At 46.7% G+C, this 24903-nt stretch overlaps 1 protein-coding gene across 14 annotated transcripts in view; it reads left to right on the forward strand.

Moving 5' to 3' along the window:
• ZC3H7B (zinc finger CCCH-type containing 7B) overlaps positions 1–24903 on the forward strand; it is a 52502-nt gene that overhangs the window by 12385 nt on the left and 15214 nt on the right. For 2 of the 14 annotated variants that reach the window (XM_055711203.1, XM_055711202.1), the window contains exons 4-17: positions 112–309; positions 1176–1334; positions 4650–4730; positions 6265–6324; positions 7716–7758; positions 11741–12006; positions 12893–13241; positions 14218–14330; positions 15210–15372; positions 15459–15620; positions 16495–16700; positions 20126–20226; positions 20912–21093; positions 23414–23499. In XM_055711203.1, coding sequence (XP_055567178.1) covers positions 112–309; positions 1176–1334; positions 4650–4730; positions 6265–6324; positions 7716–7758; positions 11741–12006; positions 12893–13241; positions 14218–14330; positions 15210–15372; positions 15459–15620; positions 16495–16700; positions 20126–20226; positions 20912–21093; positions 23414–23499 — 2169 coding nt within the window. The remainder of the gene's footprint in view (positions 1–111; positions 310–1175; positions 1335–4649; positions 4731–6264; positions 6325–7715; positions 7759–11740; positions 12007–12892; positions 13242–14217; positions 14331–15209; positions 15373–15458; positions 15621–16494; positions 16701–20125; positions 20227–20911; positions 21094–23413; positions 23500–24903) is intronic. The other 12 variants (XM_055711206.1, XM_055711204.1, XM_055711205.1 and 9 more) reach the window with 12 other exon arrangements.

Raw genomic sequence — 24903 nt, forward strand, 5'->3', positions numbered from 1 at the left:
CTTGGTGGGCAGGAAGTTTGCTAAAACATATGGAAAGGAATGGGAAATTGGGAAGCCTCTCCTGCCTCTGAATATCCACTTCAGTCTATTTGCTGTCTTCCTACTGTCCAGGCCTTTTTGCAGAAGCTGGTGAGAAACCTGTTTGCAGAGGGCAATGATTTGTTTCGAGAGAAGGATTTCAAGCTTTCACTGGTACAGTATGTAGAAGGGCTGAATGTGGCAGATTACGCAGCCTCTGACGAGGTGACTATCCCAAAGGAGCTCCTGTGCAAGCTGCATGTCAACCGGGCTGCCTGCTACTTTGCCATGGTGAGTGCCTTCCCAAGTCATTCCCAGGGGCCGGGGAGGACAACATGGTTGCAGTGCCATGCAATTGGAAAAGATGTCAAGAGGGGTTTCGATTGGTTTTGTCTGCTCCCTGTTCCAACACTGGAGGAAATGACAGACAGAAAACTCTCATATCTCCCCACTATTGTGGTGCCTTGCAAGAGCAGAGGAAGGATGTGAAGGAGAAGTGGTCAGGCCTAAGGTGCTGACAGTAGAGTTCTGGTCCACGTCGGTGAGGAGTTAGTACAATCCAGTGCCTTCTGGCACGGAGTATGTCTCTGGAATACTGTTTGAGTATTGCTCTGGAGGCTCCTGCATCCTCAAGTGAGGCACTGGAAGACAGTGAGAAGGCTTTGGGTCTTGATGGAACTTTCAGCACACATATGGAAAAGGATTCTGAAATGCTCAGGCTCTAAAAGGCTGCATGCTTCCATTTTCCTAAGGTATATAACAGCTTTCTTTTATGGCACAACCCTAGAGCAGGTCCGTCTTGTTCGTAATGAGGCTGAGTACCATGAGGAAAAATTAGCAAGCAGTCACATAATCAAACACTGTCAAATGTAACATGCCCAAGGCAGAGGGGCAGACAAGATAAGGTCGCTCAAGCGGCCTTAATTCTGGCATTCACAGACTTTGGAGTGTTTTGAGTTTTCCAAGACTTAACAAAATGTTGTATTACTCTCAGTTTTGTGTGTTTGTATGCTGGTCTGTGTATGAAGTAATATATGTATTTCCAGCTGCCTCTTGTGTTCCTGTTTCCTGCTGGGAGATAAAATGTTTGCATTCACACAGAAGGAGGGGTTGGTCTGCTGTGCCTCAGCTGACTCGAGGTGGTCTCTTCCATGCAGGGATTGTATGAGAAAGCGCTGGAAGACAGCGAGAAGGCTTTAAGTCTTGACAAGGAGAATATCCGAGCACTCTTCCGGAAAGCCCGCTCCTTAAATGAACTTGGAAGACACAAAGAAGCATATGAGTGCAATAGCCGATGCTTGCTGTCCCTCCCACATGTAAGTTTTTGATCAGTTTAATCAACTCATCTTGATTTCTGTGGCTCACCACCTTCCTCCTCTGTAACATGCTTGGTATGAGGCCAGAGGATAGCAGAAGAGGAAGCTTGGCTGTTCCTGGGAACATGCTTATGCTCAGAAATTCTGTTCCTCTGACTTGAAGTTGTTTGACCTCCCATGTTTCTTCAGTCCAAGTCACCTTCTACAGATAGTGCCAGCCAGAGATACCGGTTAGTTACAGCAGGTTGGTGGCCTATTTGTGAAGAACAAAACGCTACCCTAACAAAATGTGAACTAAGGCCATGAGATTGTTTATTTAGCTGGGTTTATGTATTTCTAATGGGTGTTGCTACAAGCATAGGACAGTAGGACAAATGGTAACTGGAGCACTGGAAGGAAAACGTGTATACTTTCCCTGTTTTAGATTAAAATGTCTCACCTTTTATTTACTGATAGCTAAGACAAGCTGATAAAGCTTTTTATTTCTTGAGAGACATGCAAAGGTGTCCTTGACATCAAATGTCATAGTTACTTTTATGTTCACAGGTGTGTAAATTTTCACATTCAGAGGGGACTATCTGCATGTACTAGGCCTTAGATATTTCTTGACAATACTTTTGTTGAGTGTCCTTTTAGGCCAAATATTGAACAGGAAAACAGATTGTGATTAGATAGATTCTAGTGAGCACTGGTTGTCTTTGCTAAGTTTGATTCTGATCTGTTACAGTAATGCTATTAAAAGAAAAATGTGTCTACTTCAGCAGGATAAGTTAACTTTCCTTTATTATTAGTGCTACAGAAGCAATCTTAGAAAGGCTTGTTAGCAATTAGTTATTCCTTTCATATAGCTTGTAAAATGTAGTTTCTTTGACTTGGCAGAACAGGGTGACCAAAACATACTAAAGGTATCATGTTAGGGGAGTTTCAAAGGACTGGTTTTTAAACAAACCTTTTTATAAAAAAGCCCTATCTAATACATGTGTTCATGTAAAGCCCTATCTGGCTATATTTCACATTGCAATAGAACCACTTAATTGAATTTATTTTTTAACCAGATACTTATGTTTGCCTATCTCCCATTATTATCATTACAATTATTGTGGTCTACAAACACTTAAACTTCTCTGTAGCAGGAAAGTTCAGGCTTACAAACTCAATACTGAGTGATCTGCATTCCCTATTCTAAACAATTCAGTCTTGTAAATTAAATGCCCCATTGCCTTATTACGTGATTAACAGAAATCATAAGCCTTGTGTGCATTAAAGGCAAGTTATGCTATCCATCATCTCACTCTTGTTTCCATTACACCTCTGGAGCAGATAGGTACTTCCAGCTTACATTACTGTAACAGCTGAGAACTTCATTGTGGTCAAAGCAGGCCATGTATTAAAATTTCTGGTGTTAAAGGATATGACTCACTGTCTAGCAAAGTTAACTTGTTTCTGGGCGCAAATACTCAGTGCTGCTAGTTTGTAGAGGTTCCCAGCATCATGAAGTTGATACTCCTCTGTGGTATGCTTTTATTGTTATGGCATGGGGTTTTTTAGGGTGTGGAAGGAGAGCATATTGCATGCCCTTGTTGAGCATCCCCTCATTTGGGTGGGAGGTAGTAAGTGCGTGGGTGGCATTTAGCTGAGAGAAGGGAAAGCTAAAGGAAGATCTTGAGGGTGGCAAAGAGCAGATAACCCCTCACTCCCAAACCTCAGGCCTGCTGACAAAAAGGACAGTAATTAACTATGTGTTGTTGGGAAGGGAAGTGGAGGCAGTCTAGAGAGAAATACATTCTTGATCTTGTCGAGGAATCTGAGAAGACATCTCAAGAGTTATGTTGGCATGTGGAGTTGGATAGTGTAAACCTGGTAGGTATGAGATCAATGAAAGAAATTACATCAGAGGTCTTTCTGGTGAGTTTTCCATTGAGAGCAAGAAAATGTCAGGCTTCAGAGGACACCTGGGAGAGTGTTTGGAAAGGCAGAATTAACAGAAGCAAGCAGAGCAACAAAGACATGATTGGTGTTAGAAAGATCTGAGAGGTGGAGGAAAGTGAGGAAGGAGCAGTGACCATGAGATTTGACCAAGAGGAGGTCTCTGGAGGGTGCAGGAACAGTTTCAGGAAAAGAAGGTATATCCTAAAGGTGTGTCAGATGGGGAGAGAAAAGGAAATGGACAAGACAGATTTTCTCTTCACTGAGTTCAGAGAAGATGGTGATAAGACCAATGTTGAGTATGTGGGGAGAAAGTACAGTCAAGAAGTGGCACTCTAAATCAAAGGGAAAAGTTACTGATGTTGTGGGCTGGAAGAACTAGAGGCTAGTGAGGGGCTGAAAATGAAAGGATGAAGCTACAGGGAGGAGGAGGTTGGAAAGACCAGCATGGCAAGTAGAGAGAAGGGAGCAGGCTTCAGGGTTGGAGATGAAGGAGGAGATGTTGGGACATTAAGGAGGGATATCACAATAAGTAAAGCAGATATTTTTTTTCTTCTTTGAAGAAACTGTTAAAGTACTCCAATACTTCTGCAAACAGGGAGAGAGAGGAAAGCAGATGGACGGAGTTGCTGGTGATAAATAAGCGAAGAAGCTTGTGGCAGGTTGTTAGTTCAAGCAGAATTGGAGAGGATGGAGCAGGGCTATGGAGTGTGGCCCAGAACTTTGTCTAAAGCCCACAGTGTTGTGTGAGTGGGCACGGGCAGTGAGTGGGAAGGATGGTAAATAGCATGCAGCAGGGAAAGCAGAAGGATCTGCTTCATCAGCCAGAGATGATGAAAATGGCTTGTGGCTCTTCAGTTGGAAACCAAGACTTGGTTTCAGCTTCAAAAACAAACAAACAAACAAGCAAAACAGGATAGTGAATACTCTACATATCAAAACTGGTTATTAACTCTGAGGCTGGCAGAGAGGGAAAGCATACAGACTCCTTCCCAGACGTGGGGACCTCATGGAAGCTGTATCAGCCCCCAGCAGCCAGCCTTGGCAGCCCCTCCAGCTATCTTGCCAGCAGGAAAGTGAACCCTGCTTTCGGAGAGTGGGTGCTTTCTTGGAAGCAGACATTTGATTCTGATTTTCTGCAGCATCTAAAGAGCATAGGGGAAAGCACCTAGTGCAACCTCAGTATCTCAGCAGGGCTGAATGGCAAGAGCCCTCAGGTCTGCATGGACTCTTTCTCCTAGGGCTGCTCTGGCAATTGTCCACCTGCAGCTGTCTACAAGTGAGGCTTCTTGGCCCAGCCCAGTGTGGATAACTGCGTTCCTGTTTTATTTGATTGTATATGCCACAAAGGCAAAACTGAAAGTGTCCTGCCAATGGTTTTGTCCCTAGGATGAAAGCGTGACGCAACTGGGACAGGAGCTTGCCCAGAAGCTGGGACTGAGGGTTCGAAAAGCATACAAAAGACCTCAGGTATGACTTCTTTTTTCTTATAGGCTGTCCTTTGGCTCTTCCAGGTTTCCTTTTGCGAAAATGATAGGTGCTGCTCTTTAGTTACAGACACATGTACACTACCCTGCAATCTCTCTAGCAGGCTGCCGGCTACCCTCCTTGTCCTGACCCTTTGATTCACTTTGCCTTGATCCGTTTGTAACCCCATTGCTGCTCTGTGCCTACTGCCAGGGTGTTTCCTGAGTTCCCAGCTAAGCCAGGCAGAGCCAGGCCGGTGCTGCAGGAGAGGCCTCTGATGCACTGGGAGCCTGTGTTTTTTGGAGGAGGGGGACATGTGGCTTGATCCCAAAGGAGTTTTTGCATCACAATCCGTTCCCTGTTATGGAATGAGAAGGGTAGGAGCCTCTGCTGCATTGGAGGCATGGCTGGTGGTGTAGTGCGATGGGTCATGAAGGGTTCCTGCCCCATATCAAGGTGTACCTCATCTTTGTGGTGTGGGAAAGGGTTGCGTTTTGGCAGAACAACAGGTACACATCTGGTCAGATGCTAGGAAAGAAGGCAGCAAAAAGTGAGTTGTGGGTCCAGTTAATTAACACCAGTGGCTGGATCCGTAACTTGGCTCTACAGACAGTGCTGCCGTAGCTGAGGTACCGATGGTGTTTCAATGTATACCCTGGGACGGAGCTAGAGGGCGTTGGGCCACTGCTAGCACTCTGGGGTAGAGCCGCCTTGGTCATGTGAAATCCCAGGACGTGTTACCAGGAGCAGGGAACAGCAGCTACTAGGCGATGCTTAGGTTTGCATTTGCATCCTCGGCCCCGTGTGCAGCGGTGTGTTAAACAGCCGGCATGTTCCACCTCCAGAGAGGCACCCCTGCTGTATGTGGTGAAGTGATTGGTGGGCATCCAGTTTGCAGAGAGCTTTTGGGGTAAATTTGGCTGTAGCATCTTTTTTCTCTCCCTGACCGACCTCACATGTGATTTGCCTACCCCAAGTAAACCTTTGACATTGTAGCAACAGTCAACACTCCCAACAGAATTATTTTATGTCAAAGAAAGGGAAGTTTTACACAGGAATGTTTTTTGTAGCCATGCCACCTTTTTGCTGCTGTCACGTTCCTCAGCTGTGATGGGCTTACTCCAACTGTATGTTAGAAAAAATGAAAATTAAAAACTCAAAAATGTTTTTACTCTTTAAAATTTAGTGATTAGTATTTTGGTAACACCTTGCTATCTCTTGGTTGACTTCCAGCTTTCATTCCAGTGCTGTAATGCCTTCCCAAAGTAGTAATTTCTTAATGAAAAAACAAAACCTTCTGTTCCTGCAGGTTTTTTGCTTCCTGATTGTGTGCTGGGTATTGAGTGTTTTGCACTGAGGTGTCCAGAACAAATATATGGCCCTTTCAGTTTTCCAGAAACTGTACCCTTGTGTCACAGTGGTATGCCTTTCAGGGTGGCTTTTATTTACAGGCAGTGCCTGTATTGTAACCCAGCTTTACCTAGTTTATGAGCGCTCATGGGCTGTCTGGGTTCTAAGACCTCTCTCTTCCTTGCAGCAGGAATTGGAAACATTCTCGCTACTCAGTAATGGCACATCAATCAATTCATCAAACCAGGTAGAGTTTGTATCCTGTGGTTGTTACTGTTCATGGATTGAGCTACTAAAAAGCTTCACAGTTTTATTTACATGCAGATTTATAACTATCTTGTAGGATTTAAATGTATGCATTAGTGTTTTCTGCTTTTAAGGAATCTTACCAAGGAAATTCGTTTCTTTTGAAAATTTTTCTAGTGACAACATTTTTTATGTCAGTAATTAGATCACTGAAAATGGTTATTTTGTGAATATTTGCTTTCTCTCACATTTTAATTAAGCTTTAGTTTTCAAGTTTTTACATAGTTAGGGCAATGCAAAGTAAAAGTCAGAAAGTGCAACTGCTGAAGAAATACAAAATTAAATCAAGTGAAGTACTGAGCAAGGTACATACACAGTTTATGTATTCTTTGTATTGTCCTGTCACCTGGGAGATCCAGCTCGAACAAGGCACTATACAAATGCTAAGATAAAATATAAGAAATTGCTGATTTCCTTATTCCACCACTAGGCAAAAAAGACCCCAAACACTTGCTGTTTTTACAGGCTATTTGGTACTTCATGCTATTCCTTAAAGCAAACAAACTATAAAACTGTAAAAATTGTCATTTTGTACAAGATGGGATACTAAAGAATTAGTTTATCTCCCACTGTTCAGTGACTTGCCTTAGCATCTTTCTAGGAAAGCCAGTCAGCTTTCTTTAATAGTTGTACTTTTTCATTTGAAAATCTTGTCCTTTGCAAGAAATGAAAATAGTGCAAAAACTAGAAGTTGCAAAACCTATTGCAGTAGGTGCAGTATCTCAAGAGTAATGCTTTATTTGTGCCTTTTTAAGCTTGCACTGAAGACACATATACTTACCTCTGTTTATGTTTCTGTAAAACGTGGGCTCATTTTATTCCTTGCCTGGAGCTCCAAGTCAGCAGTTGTCTTGGCTGAAACCCTTTCCTGTTTCAAGGTTGCTGTAAAAGTTTGTGGTTGTTAGATTGCTAAATATGTGAACTAAGAAAGGAATGTTGTATAAGATCAGGCTAATTAGATCTCACACTGCATGGGGGTGACCAATTGATGTGTCCTGGGACTTGGGGCACAGTGTTCTCATACACACATGAAAAAACTTTTTCTATGTACAGAATTGCTCACATGGTTGGGTATTGTGCAGGACTGATGTTCCTTTGCAACAACAAGGTTTGTCCACTGCTGGAGATAAAAATGAATGGGATCTTTGGATTAATGGCCTCTTAAAGTTCGTTGGGTTTACTGCTCTTGCACTGAAAGAGGCCGTGAAGGAAAACAAAGGGCCAGATATATTTCTGAGTATTAAAGAGTCTTATCTGTGAAGCGTGAATATATTTTTAAAGATGAATTTCTGGTGATACTTTTCTCTCCCCTTTTGTACACCCTCTTTGTAGACCACTTCCAATGGATTGGGTTCAATAGATGACATTGAAACAGGTAAAGACATCTCTGGTTTTTATGGCTTCGGTAAGGTATCTGACCAGGCTAACAGGCCTGAGAGGTTCATCACCTTCATGTCTCTTCTGTGCATTCCTGGCTTTGGTAACTAGGAGGAGGAAAAGGGTGGTGGGAAGCAGAAGTGTTTTTCCTGCAGAAGAGCTTTTTGTCCAGGCCTAGTGAGGGACAAGTCTGGGAATTAAAAGGGTCTGCTTTCTTCTTGAGCTTGGCAAAGCTTCTGAAACTGTGCTCCCAGCCAAAACAGTCCAGATAAAGTGAAGTTAAGATTGTAGGTGGCTGTGCTCTGAGCGTGTATGGTCCTCCAAGACGTTGAGGTGGAGGAAATGAAAACAAAGAGGGTTGGGCGGGATCCAGAGAGAGCTGTGTTCAGGATTAGGCACCCAGGAGGAGCAGAAGAACTACAGGGTTGCTTTTCTCATGCCAGGAAACAAGTGACCTTAACTCTGCCCCTGTAGAAAGGCTTGCTATGTGCTTTGCCCTTTGTTGTGTGTTGGAGCATTGAACTCATGCCTCTGAGCACATCAGTCTTTGTTCCTTTGAAAGGTAGCTCTGTGTGTGAAGGTAAGTGTGAAGTCTTACTACTGCAAGTAACAGTTGCTCTTTTTATAGAAAGAAACTAATTTCATTATTAGGGTGCTTTGGAAAGCATGTTAGTTCTCTGTTGAATGTCGGTTCAGTAATTGACTGCTATGTGCCATCATGAGTCCCAGCTCTGTGAATTAAGGAAAGTTTTTTTCACATTATCTTGCCACTAAAATGAACTGAACTCCTACTGCAGAGTAAAGAGTGACGGCATCCAGTAAACTCTTTACCTAATCAGGATTTGATGTAAGAGCAGCATGCCATCTTTGCTGCAGTTCAGGAAGAAAGAACCTTTATCACTAGGAAATCTTTTCAAAAGCACTGAAATTACATATTATCCCTTTGCCCTGAGAGCGGTGTGCCACCAGGAGGGCTGTGGGTACTGGGTACCTTGAGAGTTTCATATTCAAAGCAAGCACCTTTTTTAGCAAGGTGTTTTGTTTTGTTGTTTCGGTTTGTTTTTAAGATGCAAACTCCTGAAGCTCTTTCCCTCATGCCTTGCTTGAAGTCATCTGATTAACTCAGCCCTGCCCAGATCATGGCTCATATTTGGCTCAGTGTGGCCTTTGGCCAGCTAATGCACTAGGGAACCACTGCTCTTTTGGGAAGTGGAGCTAGAAACAGGGCTTTTAAAAGCACTGTACTTGCCAGTCTGGGACAGGCAGGTGTATGGCCAGAGAAGCTACCACGTGGGGGGCATGGTGTTAAGGGACTTGGTTCAGCGGAGCAGATGGACAAGACCTTCACTGAGCTTGTAGTAATAATACAGGGGTTTAGTGTCATGGCAGCGGGAGAAATCAGGAGGAGGCAGGTGTGTCTGTGATCTACTAGAAGGCTGGTTTATTTTTTTAAGATGGAGCAAACATTAGGTGAATGCAGGAGGTGCGTGAGCCTTCTGGATGAGAGTACCTGAGATGTGGGGGTGTGGCTGGCGAGTAGGGTCAGCAGATGGGGTGTCCTGAGGAAAGAAGGAATGGAAAAGGAGAGATAAGGGAAAAGATTGGTCAGAGGGGAAGGGGAGGAAGTGATTAAAGGAATGGCAGGGTTTAGGTGGACAGGGAGAGGGGAGAAGACATCTTCCCTCTGCCCCTTGCAAATCGAGGAACCTGTTGATCTCTGCTCTGCTTGCCCTTCACATGCACTGAGCTGTGGGGTGTCCCACATTGTTCTCTGCCTTTTGGTCATGCATTCAGCTTTTCAGGGGTTTAGGTCTCTCAGGGTAGGGTATATGAGGGCCTCTTTCCTCTACTTCCCAATTTCAGTGGGAACTGGAGGACCTCATTCATTATTCAGAGAAGGTCTGAACTTCTGGATTCTTTGGGGCCCTGTCATTGTGAACCCTTTTGGTTCCCCTTGCACGTGTCCCTGTCCCTTCCAGCATGTCCTGAACTTCTTGTTGGCCCCTGGAGGGATCTTGACAGTACTCCAGATTTAAACATCTGAAAAATGGGAAGGCACAAGCCATCCCTTTGTACTCAGGGAAATCTGGCTGAGCTACCAGCAATGAGGCCATCACCGAGGGAAACTGGATGGCTGGCTCCCAAATGCAGCTGGGGGGGTCTGCGCCAAGGGCAGATGAGCTGAGAGAAGTCATTGCAAAGGGGGCATGGGGTTGGAGCCGAACCTGATCTGAGGGGCAGCTGCAAAACTAAGGACATTTACAGCCTTCCTTGAGGCGCTGCCTGTGGGGAATATGTCTGTCTGCAGCACTGAAAACCTGTGTTGGATTCCATAAGGTACAACATGCTTTCCTTCAATTGCTGCATGAGGCTGTGGAGAGGGACCTGTCTGTCCCTTGCCGCTTCCCCTTGCTTTCCCTGCTTTTTGTCACAGCTCAGCCTCCAGTGCCTTGCACAGTGACCTTGGCTGTGGTCCACCTGCGTGGACCACTTACAACAAATGCCAGAGGAAAGGTGGCAGGGAGTGGTGGTGTACACCTGGTGGGGTTAGAGATAAGGGGGCTAGCATGTGTGTGTGTGGTGTCTACTGCTGTTTTGTTCATGACTTGGGGGTTTGCAGGAACTGCTGATTTGCTGAGCTCTCTGAGAAGGGCAGCAGCACCGTCCTGGGTCAGTGAACATGCAGTGTAGAGGATAGCCACATCCAGTTAGAAAGGGATGGCTGAGTTCTTGTGGGGACTGGGTGAGCAGAGCTTTTCTAGACAGGATGCAGCATTTCTTGCTCAGAAGCTTGTCTAGTTTCTTTTCTGTTCTTATTAGTCTTTCTAATAAATGCTATTGTCTCCCCTTTCAAACTTTGCCTTGCTTATATCCTTAGACTGTCATAGCTACAGCGCAGCCGCTGCTATGTGGATGAAGAAGGTAGCATCTTTGTCTTATTTCTTTTCTTTTATTCCAGGACATCTGCACAGGGGCAGAATTAAGGTAGTTTGGGTGCTTTGTTTGAGAATTGCAAATGTAATGCTGCATTTTTCATATTTCTAACATCTGAACATTTTTTTTTTTTAACCTTTAATTTTTTTGAAAATAAAATGCTCCTCTGTGAAGAATATGTGCTTGTAACCTTAACCTCACTTAACAGAGGTTTATATTGCATGATGGGAACATCTTACCATTTCAGTAATGTATTGGAGAGGCACAGAAGCCTTAGGGAAAATCACTGCCTCTCTCCTGCCCCAGCCGTGGCTCACACAAGTTCCCAAGGGGATGTTTGCTGCTGAGGTGTTGAGGGTGAGTGTGGGCAGCAACCTCCCACCTCTGGACATCAGGAAGCACTGAAGAGCAGGGAATTACTTGAGTAAAGACCGCTGAGTGAGTCTGATGGGGTTTTTGGGGACACATTGTTAGCACAATCTGGTCTGAGCACCCAATCTCTGACTCTCTTCCCAGCAGGACCTTGTGGGTTTTATCTTCTGCCATTTAAGATGCCTGAGCTTTTAGAGAGTGTATATGAGTAAGGAAACTTTTGGCTGGGATATTGAAGCTCCAAGGAGCAGAGAAGGCAGTGATCTCTGCCAAGTGCATTAGTAAGGAACATTAAAGAAAACACCAGGTGGTGGGTTGTAGAGAAATTGGATTATGTGCCCCTGGCCTTTAGTCCTGGCCACAGTGAATTCAGTAACTGCTCAGCCACAGGTTTTGTGTTGTTCCTGGTTACTGTACGTGCTTGCCAAACCCTGACAGTCAGTCTGGGCACTGGCCCTTAGAGTGTATTTCAGCTATTGGTGAACCGTTGGAGACTGGGAACAGAAATGAAAGGGCAAGAACTCTTCAGACCAGAATCCCTCCTCTTGGAAAACTGGCATACTTGTTTTTGTGATTTGATGGAGTTGTACAATATTGTTTTTACCAGGCTGTGCTCTGCTTGCCCCTGCAAGAGACTCTCCTTGGTGACTGGCTCTCTTTCTTCCTCATCACAGACTGCTCTATGGACCTGCAGTGCCTCCCAGCTCCTGTGGCCACCTCCATCCCTGTGAGCGAGGGGCTGGGCCCTTTGCCCTCTGACTCAGATGCAAAGGGCTTGCCTACCTCACTCCCTGCTGCCAGCTTGCTTCTGTCTCCAGACTGCGTGTCCTTGCCAGTGCCTGAGAGTGTGGAGGACTTCACAGATGGGGACATCATTGGGGAAGAACTGGACTCCCTCCTGGACTCGCTCGCTGAAGGGTCACCATACCCTCTAGTAAGAGTGGGTGCTGCATGGGTCCCCTGCTTCTTGTTCCAAATAGGTCGTTGGAGCGTGTGGATATGTGTGCTGCCTCTCTCCCTCTTTCTGTCATTCTTTCTTCCTAGCTCTTCCTCTGGCAAAACTCATTCCTTCCTTCTTTCCTTTATTTCTGCAACTGGCTTGTGAGTATCTTAGGAGCCCACCTCCAAGCCTGCTTTGCTCCTCAAAAGGTACCCAAGATAGCCTTCCCCTGCCATCATCTTCCCCTTGGCTTCTGGTGTCTATGGAGTTGAAGCAGGCCTGAAGGTAGAAATGAGTGTGCTGAAGCAGGAATGATGGGTATATTTTATACAGTGGGCATGCTCTAATCTCCTTGTATTATGTGCAGGCTGCATTCAGCCTAAGGTCTTTGAACAGGTCTGGGAGCTGCAGAGACAACCTGTATTCATACTTATGTTGGTTTTTAGTTGCCATTCTTGATGATACTATGTGAGCTAACTTGAGTCTGGAAGCTATATAAACATATTCATGCAGGATGCCTCTTGAGCCAAAAAGCTCTGATGAGAGGTGCCACAAGTAATGGTTGTTACCCTAACCTCGGTGCTGTGTGCACTCAGCTGCACCGCTTCTCAGCCTGAGCCGGTTTAAGTGCCCTGCGCAGGGCTGTGCCTTGCAGGCTGATGAGCTGGGGTAGTCTCCTCAGGGACCTTGGTCCAGACTGTGTGTGGTGTAGATAGACTGGAAGGTCTGTGGGAACTCTGCAGGTGGATGGAACTGCCAGGTACCCTTTTGCTTCAGATAATACAGCATGCACTTGAGTGGGAGTCTGTTGCTCTCTGTGTTCACTCATTCTCTGCTCCTCATTCCTAATGTGCTGTTTATCCTCTCCCTTCCCAATTCCCCAAAGTCTCTGGTCCAGGGCACTATTCCTACCAACCTGCCAACGGAGATGCCCCAGCTGATCCCTGTGTTTCCGGGGGGAACTCCGCTGCTGCCCCCAGTCGTGACAGCCAGCATCCCTGTCTCCACCCCCCTGCCACCTGCTTCTTTTGGCCTGGTGATGGATCCCACCAAGCAGCTCTCCTCCTCCTCTGTCCTGGATGCCTTCGAGGCCCCGCCAGGAGGAAGTGCCAGCTCCACCTTAGATTCACTGGATTCCCTGGATCTGCTCCCCTACACAGACTCACGGCTCGATACCCTGGACTCCTTTGGGACAAGCAGAGGGTCGCTGGATGCATTGGATTCCTTTGCTATTGGTAGGTGTGGGGCTGATGGGGTTTTGTGCTGCTTTAGCTGTGAACACATGCCATAATTATTTCCTTCAGTGCCAAGGACATCTGTCATATAGCTCTTGTCTGTCAGTGCTACAGAACAGGAGTATAAATGTAGGAGAGGGCAGGGAATTGTCTTGGGCAGAGCAGCTGAATATGTCTACCTCGAGTAATGAGAAAGGCTGTAGGTGTGTGATCCCAGAAAATCAGTATGTGCATGGTGTGAAATCTCAAGAGGAGAGAAACACAAAGATGTGTAATGATGAGCAATGATATCTTAACCTGGCTTGGTGTCCAGGAGGCCTCCATTGGCACAGTTTGCTAGACCATAACATGATTCCTTTATCCTCCCCAATATCTCTATGGCACTTTGGGCCAAATGAGAAAAATCCTGGTAATCGTTTTAGGTAATATAGGACCTCGTTGCACTGGGCAGAATGGTAGAGGCCAAGGTAGGTCTGTCCCATCTCTGGATTCAGGGCAGTGAGTGTCCTGTTGCATGGGGCACTGCACTCTCATGTCACAAGGAGCAAAGCTGTGGAGGATGGTGGGCAAAGAGTAAGTCCCTCCTGTCCCAGGAGGGAAGGCAGGCTTCTTCTTGGCTAACTTGTCCCCAGTATTGCAGTATGTTGGCAGCAAAAATATTTTGAGAAGAGCAGAAATTGGCAGGTCAGCACTTCAGCACTCAGATTCACCTCAGCATTGGGCTACTTTGGAGTTGCCGCCTTGGAAATGCCAGAACTCAGTAGCACAGAGTAGGGTTTGGGCGACAAGAAGGCCTTTCCTGGAGTTTTTCCAAGACTTAGGCAGGTGGTTTAGGGAAAAAGTATTAAAATGTTATGAAATAAATAAAGCAAATGGATTTAGTAAGCATTTGTTTTTCTTTTTGTGAGCAGAACTGCTCTGAAAGTGAAATTATTGGTTTTGTTTTGTGGGGCTCTTTTCCCCTTCTTTTGCCCAGAAGAAACTAGCCCTCAGGAACTGCGACACCTACCTGGCAGCCAAAAACCATCCCCCGTGGTGAGTGAGACGCTCCCCCGTGCTGATGTCCCAAGGTGCTCTGGAGCCAAGGTAGTAGTGACTTGGGTGATATAGGTAATTTGGGCCCCTCTTCTTAACCTGTCCCAGTGAGTTGCCTCCCACATTGTGGCAAGGCAGGTAAAGATTTCCCCAGAGTCAATAGGAAGATATTTGTTCCATCTTCATTTTTATTTGCAGCTCTGCATATTGCTAAGGTAAACATGGCGTGTGACCTAGGTTGTAGGGTCAACAGGAGATCATGGAGGCCAGTGTCCCATTACATCTGGCAGCTGCATAACACTGAAGGGTGGGGCAGAGCAAACCGGCATTGTCCTCAGACTACTGAGGTTCTTTGCTCCTCTCTGCCCCTGTCAGGAGGCTTTTCCAGATACACTGTTCTGCCACTCTCCCATGTCTCCAGTCCTGGAGAACAGGGGCAGGGTTATCTATGGTTAGCAAATTTGGAACAAGAATTATTCTTAAGTTCCTGCTATCTGCTAGCCCTGTTAACATCAATGTGAAGCAAACTCTCTGTCCTCAGATCTGCTCCCTAAAGACTCACTGATAAGCGTTTTGGTTTTTTCCCACGTTGGGATAGATAGACTTGATTTGAGAGTCTTCCAATGCAGAGTTGGTTGTGGTGAAAGAAATGGGAAGGAGTGAGGGGGGCATTTTGTTCTGTAGCTCGTGATAGAAAACTGAGGTCCCTCACCAAGGAAGAAAGAAGACTGTCTTTGAAATAAACATACCATATGGTTTCTTGGAAAAAATTGCATGCAGCTCTTTTGGAAATGTCATGTCAGATGTGAACATTTTGATGAGACAGAAAATGAGGAAGGTTTTTGAGAGACTGGAATGGGGCAGGGGGTTAGAGTGGTTTCTTACCCATGTGGTGGCAGAGCTGCAAAGAGGGGTATGTGTGCTTTTGCTCAGGTCAGTCTTGGTGGAGTGAGTCACCCAGCTGTGCCCAAGGTCACCGAGCACCTGCTGTCCCAGCCGGAACCAGTTATGCCCAACACAGCCCTGCTGGTGAAGAACCCCCTGGCATCTACTCATGTCTTCAAACAAGCCTGTCATGTCTGCTACCCCAAAACAGGTGATGCATTTGCTCTGCCACCCAGAGCACTGGCCCAGGCTAGGGTTTGCTTTTCCCTGGCTTGATGGGGTTATTCTCTCCTGCAGGGCCCAAAGCTGGCGATTACACCTATCGGGAGGGCTTGGAGCACAAGTGCAAGCGGGACATCCTGCTGGGCAGGCTGAAGAACTCAGAAGACAAGAGCTGGAAAAGGATCCGTCCTCGCCCAACGAAAACCAACTTTGTAGGATCCTATTACCTGTGCAAAGGTGATCTGGAGGGGATAGGGCTGTTGATGGTTGGGAAGGGTCTGTTCAGTTTGTGCCAGGGGAGTTTGGGAGGGGACTTCCAGTTGGTATTGCCTGCTGTCTTTTGGGTCTTCCTGTCCCATCAGTAGCCTATGGACTGGGAGGCTCAGTACAATGAAAGGCAATGAGCTCTCCTGTTGTGGAGAGCAGACCGCTTTTAAGTAGTGGACTAGAAGAACTGCAAAGGCATAGTGAGGTACCGCGCACAGCCAAGCGCTCAGAGCTGCCCTGTTGACATGGGCTTTGCTGAGAACGCTGCCTCCTGTACATGCGCGTGCGTGCATAAGTCCCACTCCACCCAAGCAGCTCCATGGCAGGGTTGTGGTTCTGCCTAGGGAAAAGCTCTCTCTGCCTGCCTCTCCAGCTCATCCCTCTAAAAGTGCAGGCAATGTGACCAGACTGGTCCCTGAGGCAACGTCATTACAAAGTACCTAATGAGGTGGGGAGATTGCAAGAGCCAAGATAACAGGGCTCCTTAGCGCTGGGCTGCTAGGAGAACTTAATCTGAATTGGCTGTAAAAGGGGTTGGTTAAATCATTGTCTGTCTCTGGCCAGGTGTGAGATAAAGTAGACTCCATTTTGAGACAGTCTCCACAATAGGTTGCATTACTTTAGATTGTTGAGATTGTCACCATTTAGTAGTTTGCATAAACTTTTCTGAATGCCTTGGTATAGACAAACCTGGGGGGAGATGTCTTTTCTTTTTTTTAACTCTGTGTTTTCTTGCTTTCAGCTCCTTGTGAGGTGTGGGCAGTGGGAGGAGATGAGAGAGAGTTTAGATTCTGACTGGGCCGCCCTCCCTGTGTGGTGGTGTGTGCTGTTTGTTGCTTTGTAGATATGCTTAACAAGCAGGACTGTAAGTACGGGGATAACTGCACCTTCGCGTACCACCAGGAAGAGATCGACGTGTGGACGGAGGAGAGGAAGGGGACCCTCAATCGTGACCTCCTCTTTGACCCGCTAGGTGGGATCAAGCAGAGCAGCCTCACCATTGCCAAGCTCCTCAAGGAACATCAGGGCATCTTCACCTTCCTTTGTGAGGTACAGAGCTGGTGGGAGGGAGCAGGCACCCTTCATCATCTCCTCAGTATGTGTCTGGACCACTGACATGTTGATAGTTGCCATCATGGAAACATGGTAGGATGACTCACACAACTAGAGTGCTGCAATGGATGGCTATCAACTATTCAGGAAGGATAGGCAAGGAAGGAGAAGCAGTGGGGTAGCCCTCTATGTTAGGGAGTGTTTTGACTATCTAGACCTTGATGATGGTGATGATATGGTTGAGCGTTTATGGGTAAGAGTCAGCAGGAAGACCAAGAAAGTAGGTATCGTGGTGGGAGTCTGTTACAGACCACCCAACCAGGATGCAGAGCCAGACAAAATGTTCTATTAGCAGCTGGGATAAGTATCACAATTGCAAGCCCTTGTTCTCATGGGGAACTTTAACTTACCAGGTGTCTGCTGGAAATACAGTGGAGAGGTAACAGTCTAGGAGGTTCCTGGAGTGTGTGGAAGATAACTGCCTGACACAGCTGGTGAGAGAGCCTGTTAGGGAAGGTGCCCCGCTGGACCTGTTGTTTGTGAACAGAGAAGGACTTGTGGGTGATGTGATGGCTGGAGGCCGTCTTGGGCAGAGTGAGTTTTCAGTGCTTGGAGAAGTGTGGGTGGGGGTCAGCAGTACTGCTGCCTTAGAATTCCAGAGGGCAGACTCTGGCCCGTTTAAAAGCCTGATTGACAGAATCCCTTGGGAGGCAATCCTGAAGGGCAAAGGAGTCCAGGAAGGCTGGACGTTTTTCAGGAAGGAAGTCTTAAAGGCGCAGGAGCAGGCCATCCCCATGTGCCAGAAGACAAGCTGGTGGGGAAGACCAGCCTGGCTGAACAGAGAGCTTCTGCTGGAACTCAGGAAAAAAAGGAGAGTTTATGACCATTGGAAGAAGGGGCAGGCAACTCAGGGGGGCTACAGAAGTGTTGCGAGGTTATGCAGGGAGAAAATCAGAAGGGCCAAAACCCAACTAGAACTTAATCTGGCTACTGCTGTAAAAGGCAATTAAAAATGTTTCTCTAAATGTTAGCAACAGAAGGAGGGCTAAGGAGAATCTCCAGCCTTTATTGGATGCAGGAGCAAACGGTGACAAAGGATGAGGAAAAAGCTGAGGTATGTAATGCCTTCTTTGCCTCAGTCTTCAATAGTAAGACCAGTTGTTCTCTGGGTACTCGGCCCTCTGAGCTGGAAGATGGATGGTGAGCAGAATGAAGCCCCCATAATCCAAGGGGAAATGGTCAGCAACCTGCTACACCACTTAGGCACACACAGGTCTATGGGGCTGGATGGGATCTCCCTGAGGGTACTGAGGGAGCTGGTGGAAGCGCTCACCAAGCCGCTTTCCATCATTTATCAGCAGTCCTGGCTAACCAGGGAGGTCCCAGTCGAATGGAAGTTAGCAAATGAGACTCCCATCTACATAAAGGGCTGGAAGGAGGATCCAGGGAACTACAGGCCTGTCAGCCTGGCCTCAGTGCCATGGAAAGTTATGGAGCAGGTCATCTTGAGTGCCACCACGCGGCATGTATGGGACAACCAGGCAACTGGGCCCAGCCAGCATGGGTTTATGAAAGACAGGTCCTGCCTGACTAGCATAATCTCCTTCTGTGACAAAGTGACCCACTTAGTGGGTGAGGGAAAGGCTGTGGGTGTTGTCTGCGTAGGCCTTAGTAAAGCCTTTGACGCGGTTTCTCGCAGTATTCTCCTGGAGAAACTGGCTGGTCATGGCTTGGATGGGCCTGTGCTTTGCTGGGTAAAACACGGGCTGGACACCTGGGCATGAAGGGTGGAGGTGAATGGAGTTAAATGCAGTTGGCAGCCGGTCGCAAGTGGTGCTCCCCAGGGCTCAGAATCGGGGCAAGTCCTGTTTAATGTCTTTATCAATTATCTGGGTGAGGAGATCAAGTGCACCCTCAGTAAGTTTGCAGATGACACCAAGTTGGGGGTGAGGGTTGATCTGCTTGAGGCAAGGAAGGCTCTACAGAGGAATCCGAACAGGCTGAATCCATGGGCCAATTGTACAAGGTTCAACAGAGCCAAATGCTGGGTCCTGCACTTGGGTCACAACAACCCCACGCAGTGCTACAGGCTTGGGGAAGAGTGTTAGGAAAGGACCTGGGGGTGCTGGCTGACAGCTAGCCGAATGTGAGCTGGCATTGTGCCCCGGTGGCCAAGAAGGCCAGTAGCATCCTGGCTTGTATCCAAAGTAGTGTGGCCAGCAGGACAAGGGAAGTGATTGTCCCCCTGTACACTGGTGAGACCACACCTTGAATCCTGTGTTCAGTTTTGGGCCCCTCAATTCAAGAGGGACATATTGGTGCTGGAGCATGACCAGAGAAGGGCCACAAAGCTGGTGAAGTGTCTAGAGAACAAGCCTTGTGAGGAACAGCTGAGGGAACTGGGGTTGTTTAGACTGGAGAAAAGGAGGCTCAAGGGAGGCCTTATTGCTCTCTACAAGGTGTCAGTCTTTGCTCCCAGGTTACAAGTGGTAGGACAAGAGGAAATGGCCTGAAGTTGCACCAAGGGAGGTTTAGATTGGGTATTAGGAAAATTTTCTTCATTGAAAGGGTTGTCAGGCATTGGAACAGGCTGCCCAGGGAAGAGGTGGAGTCACCATCCCTGTAGGTATTTAGAAGATGTGTAGACGTGGTGCTTAGGGACATGGTTTGGTGGTGGACTTGGCAGTCCTGGGTTAACAGCTGGACTCGATGATCTTAAAGGTCTTTTCCAACCTAAACAATTCTATGATTCTGTATGTCCCAGCCAGTGCCCTGCTCCCAGAAGGGCAGTGAGCAGTGGATGCAACTGTGTAGGAGAAAGGAGAGGTAGTTTTCCTCCTTAGCCTTGCAGCTGAACCAGGTGTACACAGCCTCATGGGATCACCTGTCTCTTCCTCTGTCTTGACATGTTGCTTTGAATTGTAATTTAGCCCCAGCTACTTTAGAAATCAGAACCCCATAATGCAGTGAATTCCCACTTGATGTCTGTGCTGAGCCAGAGTTGGGGGTGAAGGATTGGCTCATATCATTTTAATGCTGTGCAGCAGAGTTCCCCGCACTGGCAGTACATGTAAAGAGACATGTTCTTTGCTGTGAACTGGCTGTTCTTTTATTTCTCCCCATCATTTCCCCCTTGTTCTTGCTCAGTTGACTAACTGGGAAAGAATATGTGGCTCTGACCAGTCTTTTTCCAACCACAATGGAAAATACTGTTGAGAATAAGCCAAAAAATGTTGTCCGGAAGCTTTTAAAAAAATGCACTTGCTTTATTTTAAAGCCCTACCGCAGAGTTTTCACCAGGCTTCTTCTAACTTTGAACATTAGAATAGGCTGGCTCTGGTTCTTCTTCTCATTCCAAGTGAAGTGGCTCTGGTTCACTGCTCTCTAAGATTTTCCCAGTATGCTAATTCTTCTCTTCTCAGATTTGCTTTGACAGCAAACCCCGGATTATCAGCAAAGGGACCAAGGACACACCATCTGTCTGCTCCAACCTTTCTGCCAAACACAGTTTCCATGACAACAAGTGAGTGAATTTTTTTTGTGCTAATGGGAGCAGTCTCTCATAAGTCCACCCAGTTTAACTCCAGGGCCCCGGTCTCTTTCTTTCTTCCCCATGGGTTCTAATCATAGGGCAGCTCAATGCATGACAAATAGTACTGTGTGCTTCACCCTGCATGTTTGCTCCTGGGGCTGAGGGATTTCAGGCATCAGCAAAGCCCTTTGGAGTCAGCCTAATTTTTCCATTGACTTAATTTGCCTTTCAGTTTGGCCTTTACATAAAGGTCAAACCAAAGATTCTCTAGCTCAGGATCCTGCTTCTGACTGGCTGGTAATGAATGTTTGGGAAAACAAGTATAAGAAACATGTCAAGTACACAGTAATACAACCCCTTCTGGTTACTGGCAACCTGGGACTTAGGAACTTGCTGAGCCAGAGGAGCTGGTATCTTTGCTGCGTATTTTGAAATGTGTCTGATCTCTGAACTTAAGCAGAGCATCACCCATGGGCTGAGGAGATTGAAAATACCTACCTAGGGTTGATAGGGTGGGAGGGCAGGGGTCTGGTTTTCCCAGGGGGAGTCTGCCTCTCCCAGAGTTGATTTTCTGTGTCCTTTACCTGCCCAATCAAACGTCTGAAAGTCACATGTAAGGGGGAGGGGGTGAAGATTTGATCCTCTGGTGCTTCATATTTCTCTGGCCTGGCTGCAGGTGTCTGGTCCACATTGTACGTTCCACCTCCCTGAAATACTCCAAGATCCGCCAGTTCCAGGAGCACTTCCAGTTTGATGTGTGCCGACATGAGGTGCGTTATGGCTGCCTGCGTGAGGACAGCTGCCACTTTGCTCATAGTTTCATCGAGCTCAAGGTCTGGCTGCTGCAGCAATATTCAGGTGAGTGTGACTTGGTGCAGGACTTGTGATGTTTCACCAGTGTACCCAGGGCTAGTTGAGAGGGGAAGAGGGTGATCTGGCAGAACTGAGAAGTTGTCAGTCACTTGTGCATGTACTTAGTCTGACTCCTCAGGGACTCAGAAAAGAGGACCAAGGTGTTCTGTGAGATGACTTGTCCCTTGTCCCTTTAGATGTGCTATTGCAATTTGCAGACCAAGAAGCCTTTCCCTTGGGACCAGCTGCATAAGTTGAAATGATTATTAGGAAGGGCTGAACCCCCAGAGGTGTTCTGGTGTTTAAATCCTGTGCAACACCCTAAGTAGCAATTGGATGTCTGAGTGAGTGTCTGGTGCAGTAAGAATGGCAGCATGTGCAGGTGACAAAGCAGTTACATAAAGGAAGGCTGTGCATCTCCAGTTTCTCAAAACAAATTCACCAAAAATGGGAAATGGCAAGATACTTGGTGTCTCCCAAAAAGGCTTTTTTGACATGCCTCTGAAGAGGCTATTTGCAGAAATTAATATTCACATCACTCACGTAATGACACTGCCACATCTGGCACTTTCAGCCTCTCTCTCTCTCTCTCTCTCTGACATGTTGGAGGGTTTTTCTTGCTGTTCTCCTGTTAACTGAGTGGATGATGGTACACCCACAATGCTACCTACATCTTTTTTCACCACAGGTCTTGTTTAGTGCAGGATCTAGCCCAGTAATGGGAGTACTTTAGAGAAGAAACATGGATGATTATGGATGTTTCTCACCATTTTTTGATATAATTGGGGGCAACTTCTTTAATCTGTTGTTCAAGCTCTTGTCACTCTTGTTCAGTGCAGTCCTTGGCCTTGGCTTGGCTCATGAAAGACAGTGATGAACAAGTAGCACGCTGTGCCAACCATCTTCTGTTCTTCCCATTTGGCCTCACTTGTGGCTGCAGGAAATTAAAAATTTACACCACCAGAGATTCTAAGACAGCATGTTGCCTGTGAGCCATAGGCCATCATTGCTACCCTGCATGCTTGTGGTCTTGCCCATAGTACTCTGAGCACTCTAATATTCAAGCATCTTGCTCTTTTCCCCACCCCATGGTTGATTTATTTTTGTTGGTGATTTTTTTAGAAAAAGTTTCTTTGCTCCCTCCTTCCCTCTCTCTATTCCTCCCTTTTCAGCCTGTAGAAGACATCATTAGATTTTTGCTTCTTGCCTTCTTTACTTGAAGAAGTGATTTCCAGAGGGGAAGGTAGGGAGATGAAACAAGCCATTAGTTTAGCTGCAGAGGTGATCTTTAAGCCTGTGCTTATTCCCATCTTCTCCAACAATGGGAGAGCCATCACCTTTTTGGTTTTTTTCTGCAGGGCTGTATATATAAGCCTGCTTTCTGCATGAGTTTGCCTTCCTGGAGTGGTAGTTTATTACCTCTCTTAAGTGTAGCCCTCATTATGGAAACAGAGATGAAAGGTAGTCGTCTCCATTCTTTGGGAATGCTTTAGCTTTGGAGCAGAGAGTTTGATGTGGGCACCATTTGCTTGGCAAGAATAGGAAAGAGGCATCATTCCTAGCAGCTTGCATTTGAAACTGGTGGGCTGTTGCATTTCACAGCCATCTGAGCTTTTACAGAGCTTGTGGCTTTGTTCATGGGGATAAAGGATTGTATTAGTGGAGTAAAGGTTCCCAAGATCTGAAAATGTGGACAGGCAGGACTGTTTTCTTGTTCACTGTGCCTTTTCACAGACATATCTTGCTGTCTTCTTCCATCAGTGGAAATCACAGAGTCTTTGTCCTCACTAATGATGTTGCAAAAGAGGCCAAAATATTATAAGTGACCAGCACATGGGCCTTTTGGTTCACAGATCATCTCTTTGGGACAGATCATGCTTTGGAGAGCTGGTGTATTGGAAGACATCCTTTCATATTTGGGAGGTGTTTTTTTTTCACAACCACTATATTTCTACACCATATTGTTGAGTTAGTTCAGATTTCTGGGACTGGAAGTAGGCAGTCACTTGCAACAAATTTTGTTTGAAATTCAGTCTTTTGACAAGAGCTGTATATGTTTCTCCCATTGGACCTGTACCCTGAGGGTCACAGTGCAGAATGGAGAAGATGGGAGCTGCTTCAGCCCTTTCTTTGCCAGGTCCATTGCAGCATGTTAACTTTTTGCTGTGGCTTTCTCTAGCTTTATAGTTTTTTTGTCCTCAAAATACAGGTCAGTGCTGTGTCCAGTCCTAGAATACTTGGACACTGAAGAGGGAGTTGCAGTTTTTCTAACTCTCTTCTCTTGGCCAAAGCACGGTAGCTCAGTCCTGTCTCCTTTTGTTCCCAGGAATGACCCATGAAGATATTGTGCAGGAATCGAAGAAGTACTGGCAGCAGATGGAGGCACATGCCAGCAAACCAGCCAACAGCATGGTAAGTAAGGTGCATCTAGAGCTTGCAGCCCGATTTTGCTCCCAACTTTTCCAGCATTTTCTCTGTTTTCTTCCCACTGCTGTGCCTGACAGGTCTCATGCAGACCAGGCTGGCCATTGGGGAGGAGGACAGCTGAGAGCTTTCCTGGCTGCAGTGCTAGTGATGAACTTTGTGCCTTGTTTTGCAGCATTGTTACCTGCTCTGTTCAGTGGTGGGGTGAAGCCTCCAGAGCAGGGAGAGCAATGTCCAGAGAATGGTACTGCCTGCCACACCTTGCTAGTGAAATCGGAGACTTTGGGGACCATAGCCACACAGAATGGGGACCAAAGGTGTCCTGCTGCCCTTTAGTGGCCAAGGGACGATACGGCAGTTTGAAGGACTAAGAAATGACTCATGGCCCATAGGACTGCTCTAAACTCAGGAGCGCATGGAGCTTGCAACTCAGGTGCTCTTGAGGCTGGGCAGAGATCTTAGTGGAGCTTTGCCAGGAGGAGGCTGTGAGCTTTGCCTCTCTTTGTGCCACATGTCTCTCATTGTGAGAGAAGGTGCCTCTGGCTGCACCCTCCGAAACTGCTAAGACCTTTTTCTGGAGAGGTATGTCAGAAGCAAAGAGCGTCTTTTGGTCTGCTTTATTCCATCCTGTTGGCTACGAGTGGTGCTGCCTTATCCTTTTTTTAACCCCAAGAGGCTATTCTGTTCTGTAGGAGTGGAGCCCACACAGTGAGGACGATTCCCAGCCCAGCCTTGAGGTTGAACTAAAGCGGTTTTACCATTAGAACAGCGAGTATTTTGTTCTTTAATTACTTTCAGAAAATATGTCTGATGAGATGAGAAACTTCATGTCTCCTAGCAAGCTCTCAGATGTAGGAGCGATTCTCTCCCCTGCAAAATGGTGGGGAAATGGTTGTGAAACCCTTTTGTTCCCACATGACAGCTTTCTTTCCCCTTGTGGAGGCCTGAGCTCGCCACCCCTTGGCCTGTGCCTTACTGTCACAGATAGTTCACCTTTATCTGGAACCTCTCATCCAGGAGTGCCTCTGCAGAGAACAGCACTGGGTGCAGCCTGTGAACACCCTGCAGGGAGGTGTTTTATAGGAAAGGGATCTGAGTCACTCACATAGTGTGTAGCAGCTTTTTTTGGCTAGGTTATGGGCCAGCAGAAGTTTTGTGAAGGCTGTAGGGCACTGATGCTGGGGAAAAGCAGGTCTGGTGGGTATGGGTTAGTCCAACAGAAATGATACATGTGACTGCACTGGTGCTTGCAGTGGGTTCTGTATCCACCTATGTACTGGTTATGCTGCCTGAGATGCAGTCATCTTTGAGGAAATCGTCAGCAACATACCTGTGCAGCCTGTTCTGCTGTTGTGGTCTGAAATGGTTGGGGAAGAAGAATGGGAGGCCACA

The sequence above is a fragment of the Falco cherrug genome, chromosome 5 (genome assembly GCF_023634085.1).
Source record: "Falco cherrug isolate bFalChe1 chromosome 5, bFalChe1.pri, whole genome shotgun sequence".
Classification (NCBI taxonomy): domain Eukaryota; kingdom Metazoa; phylum Chordata; class Aves; order Falconiformes; family Falconidae; genus Falco; species Falco cherrug.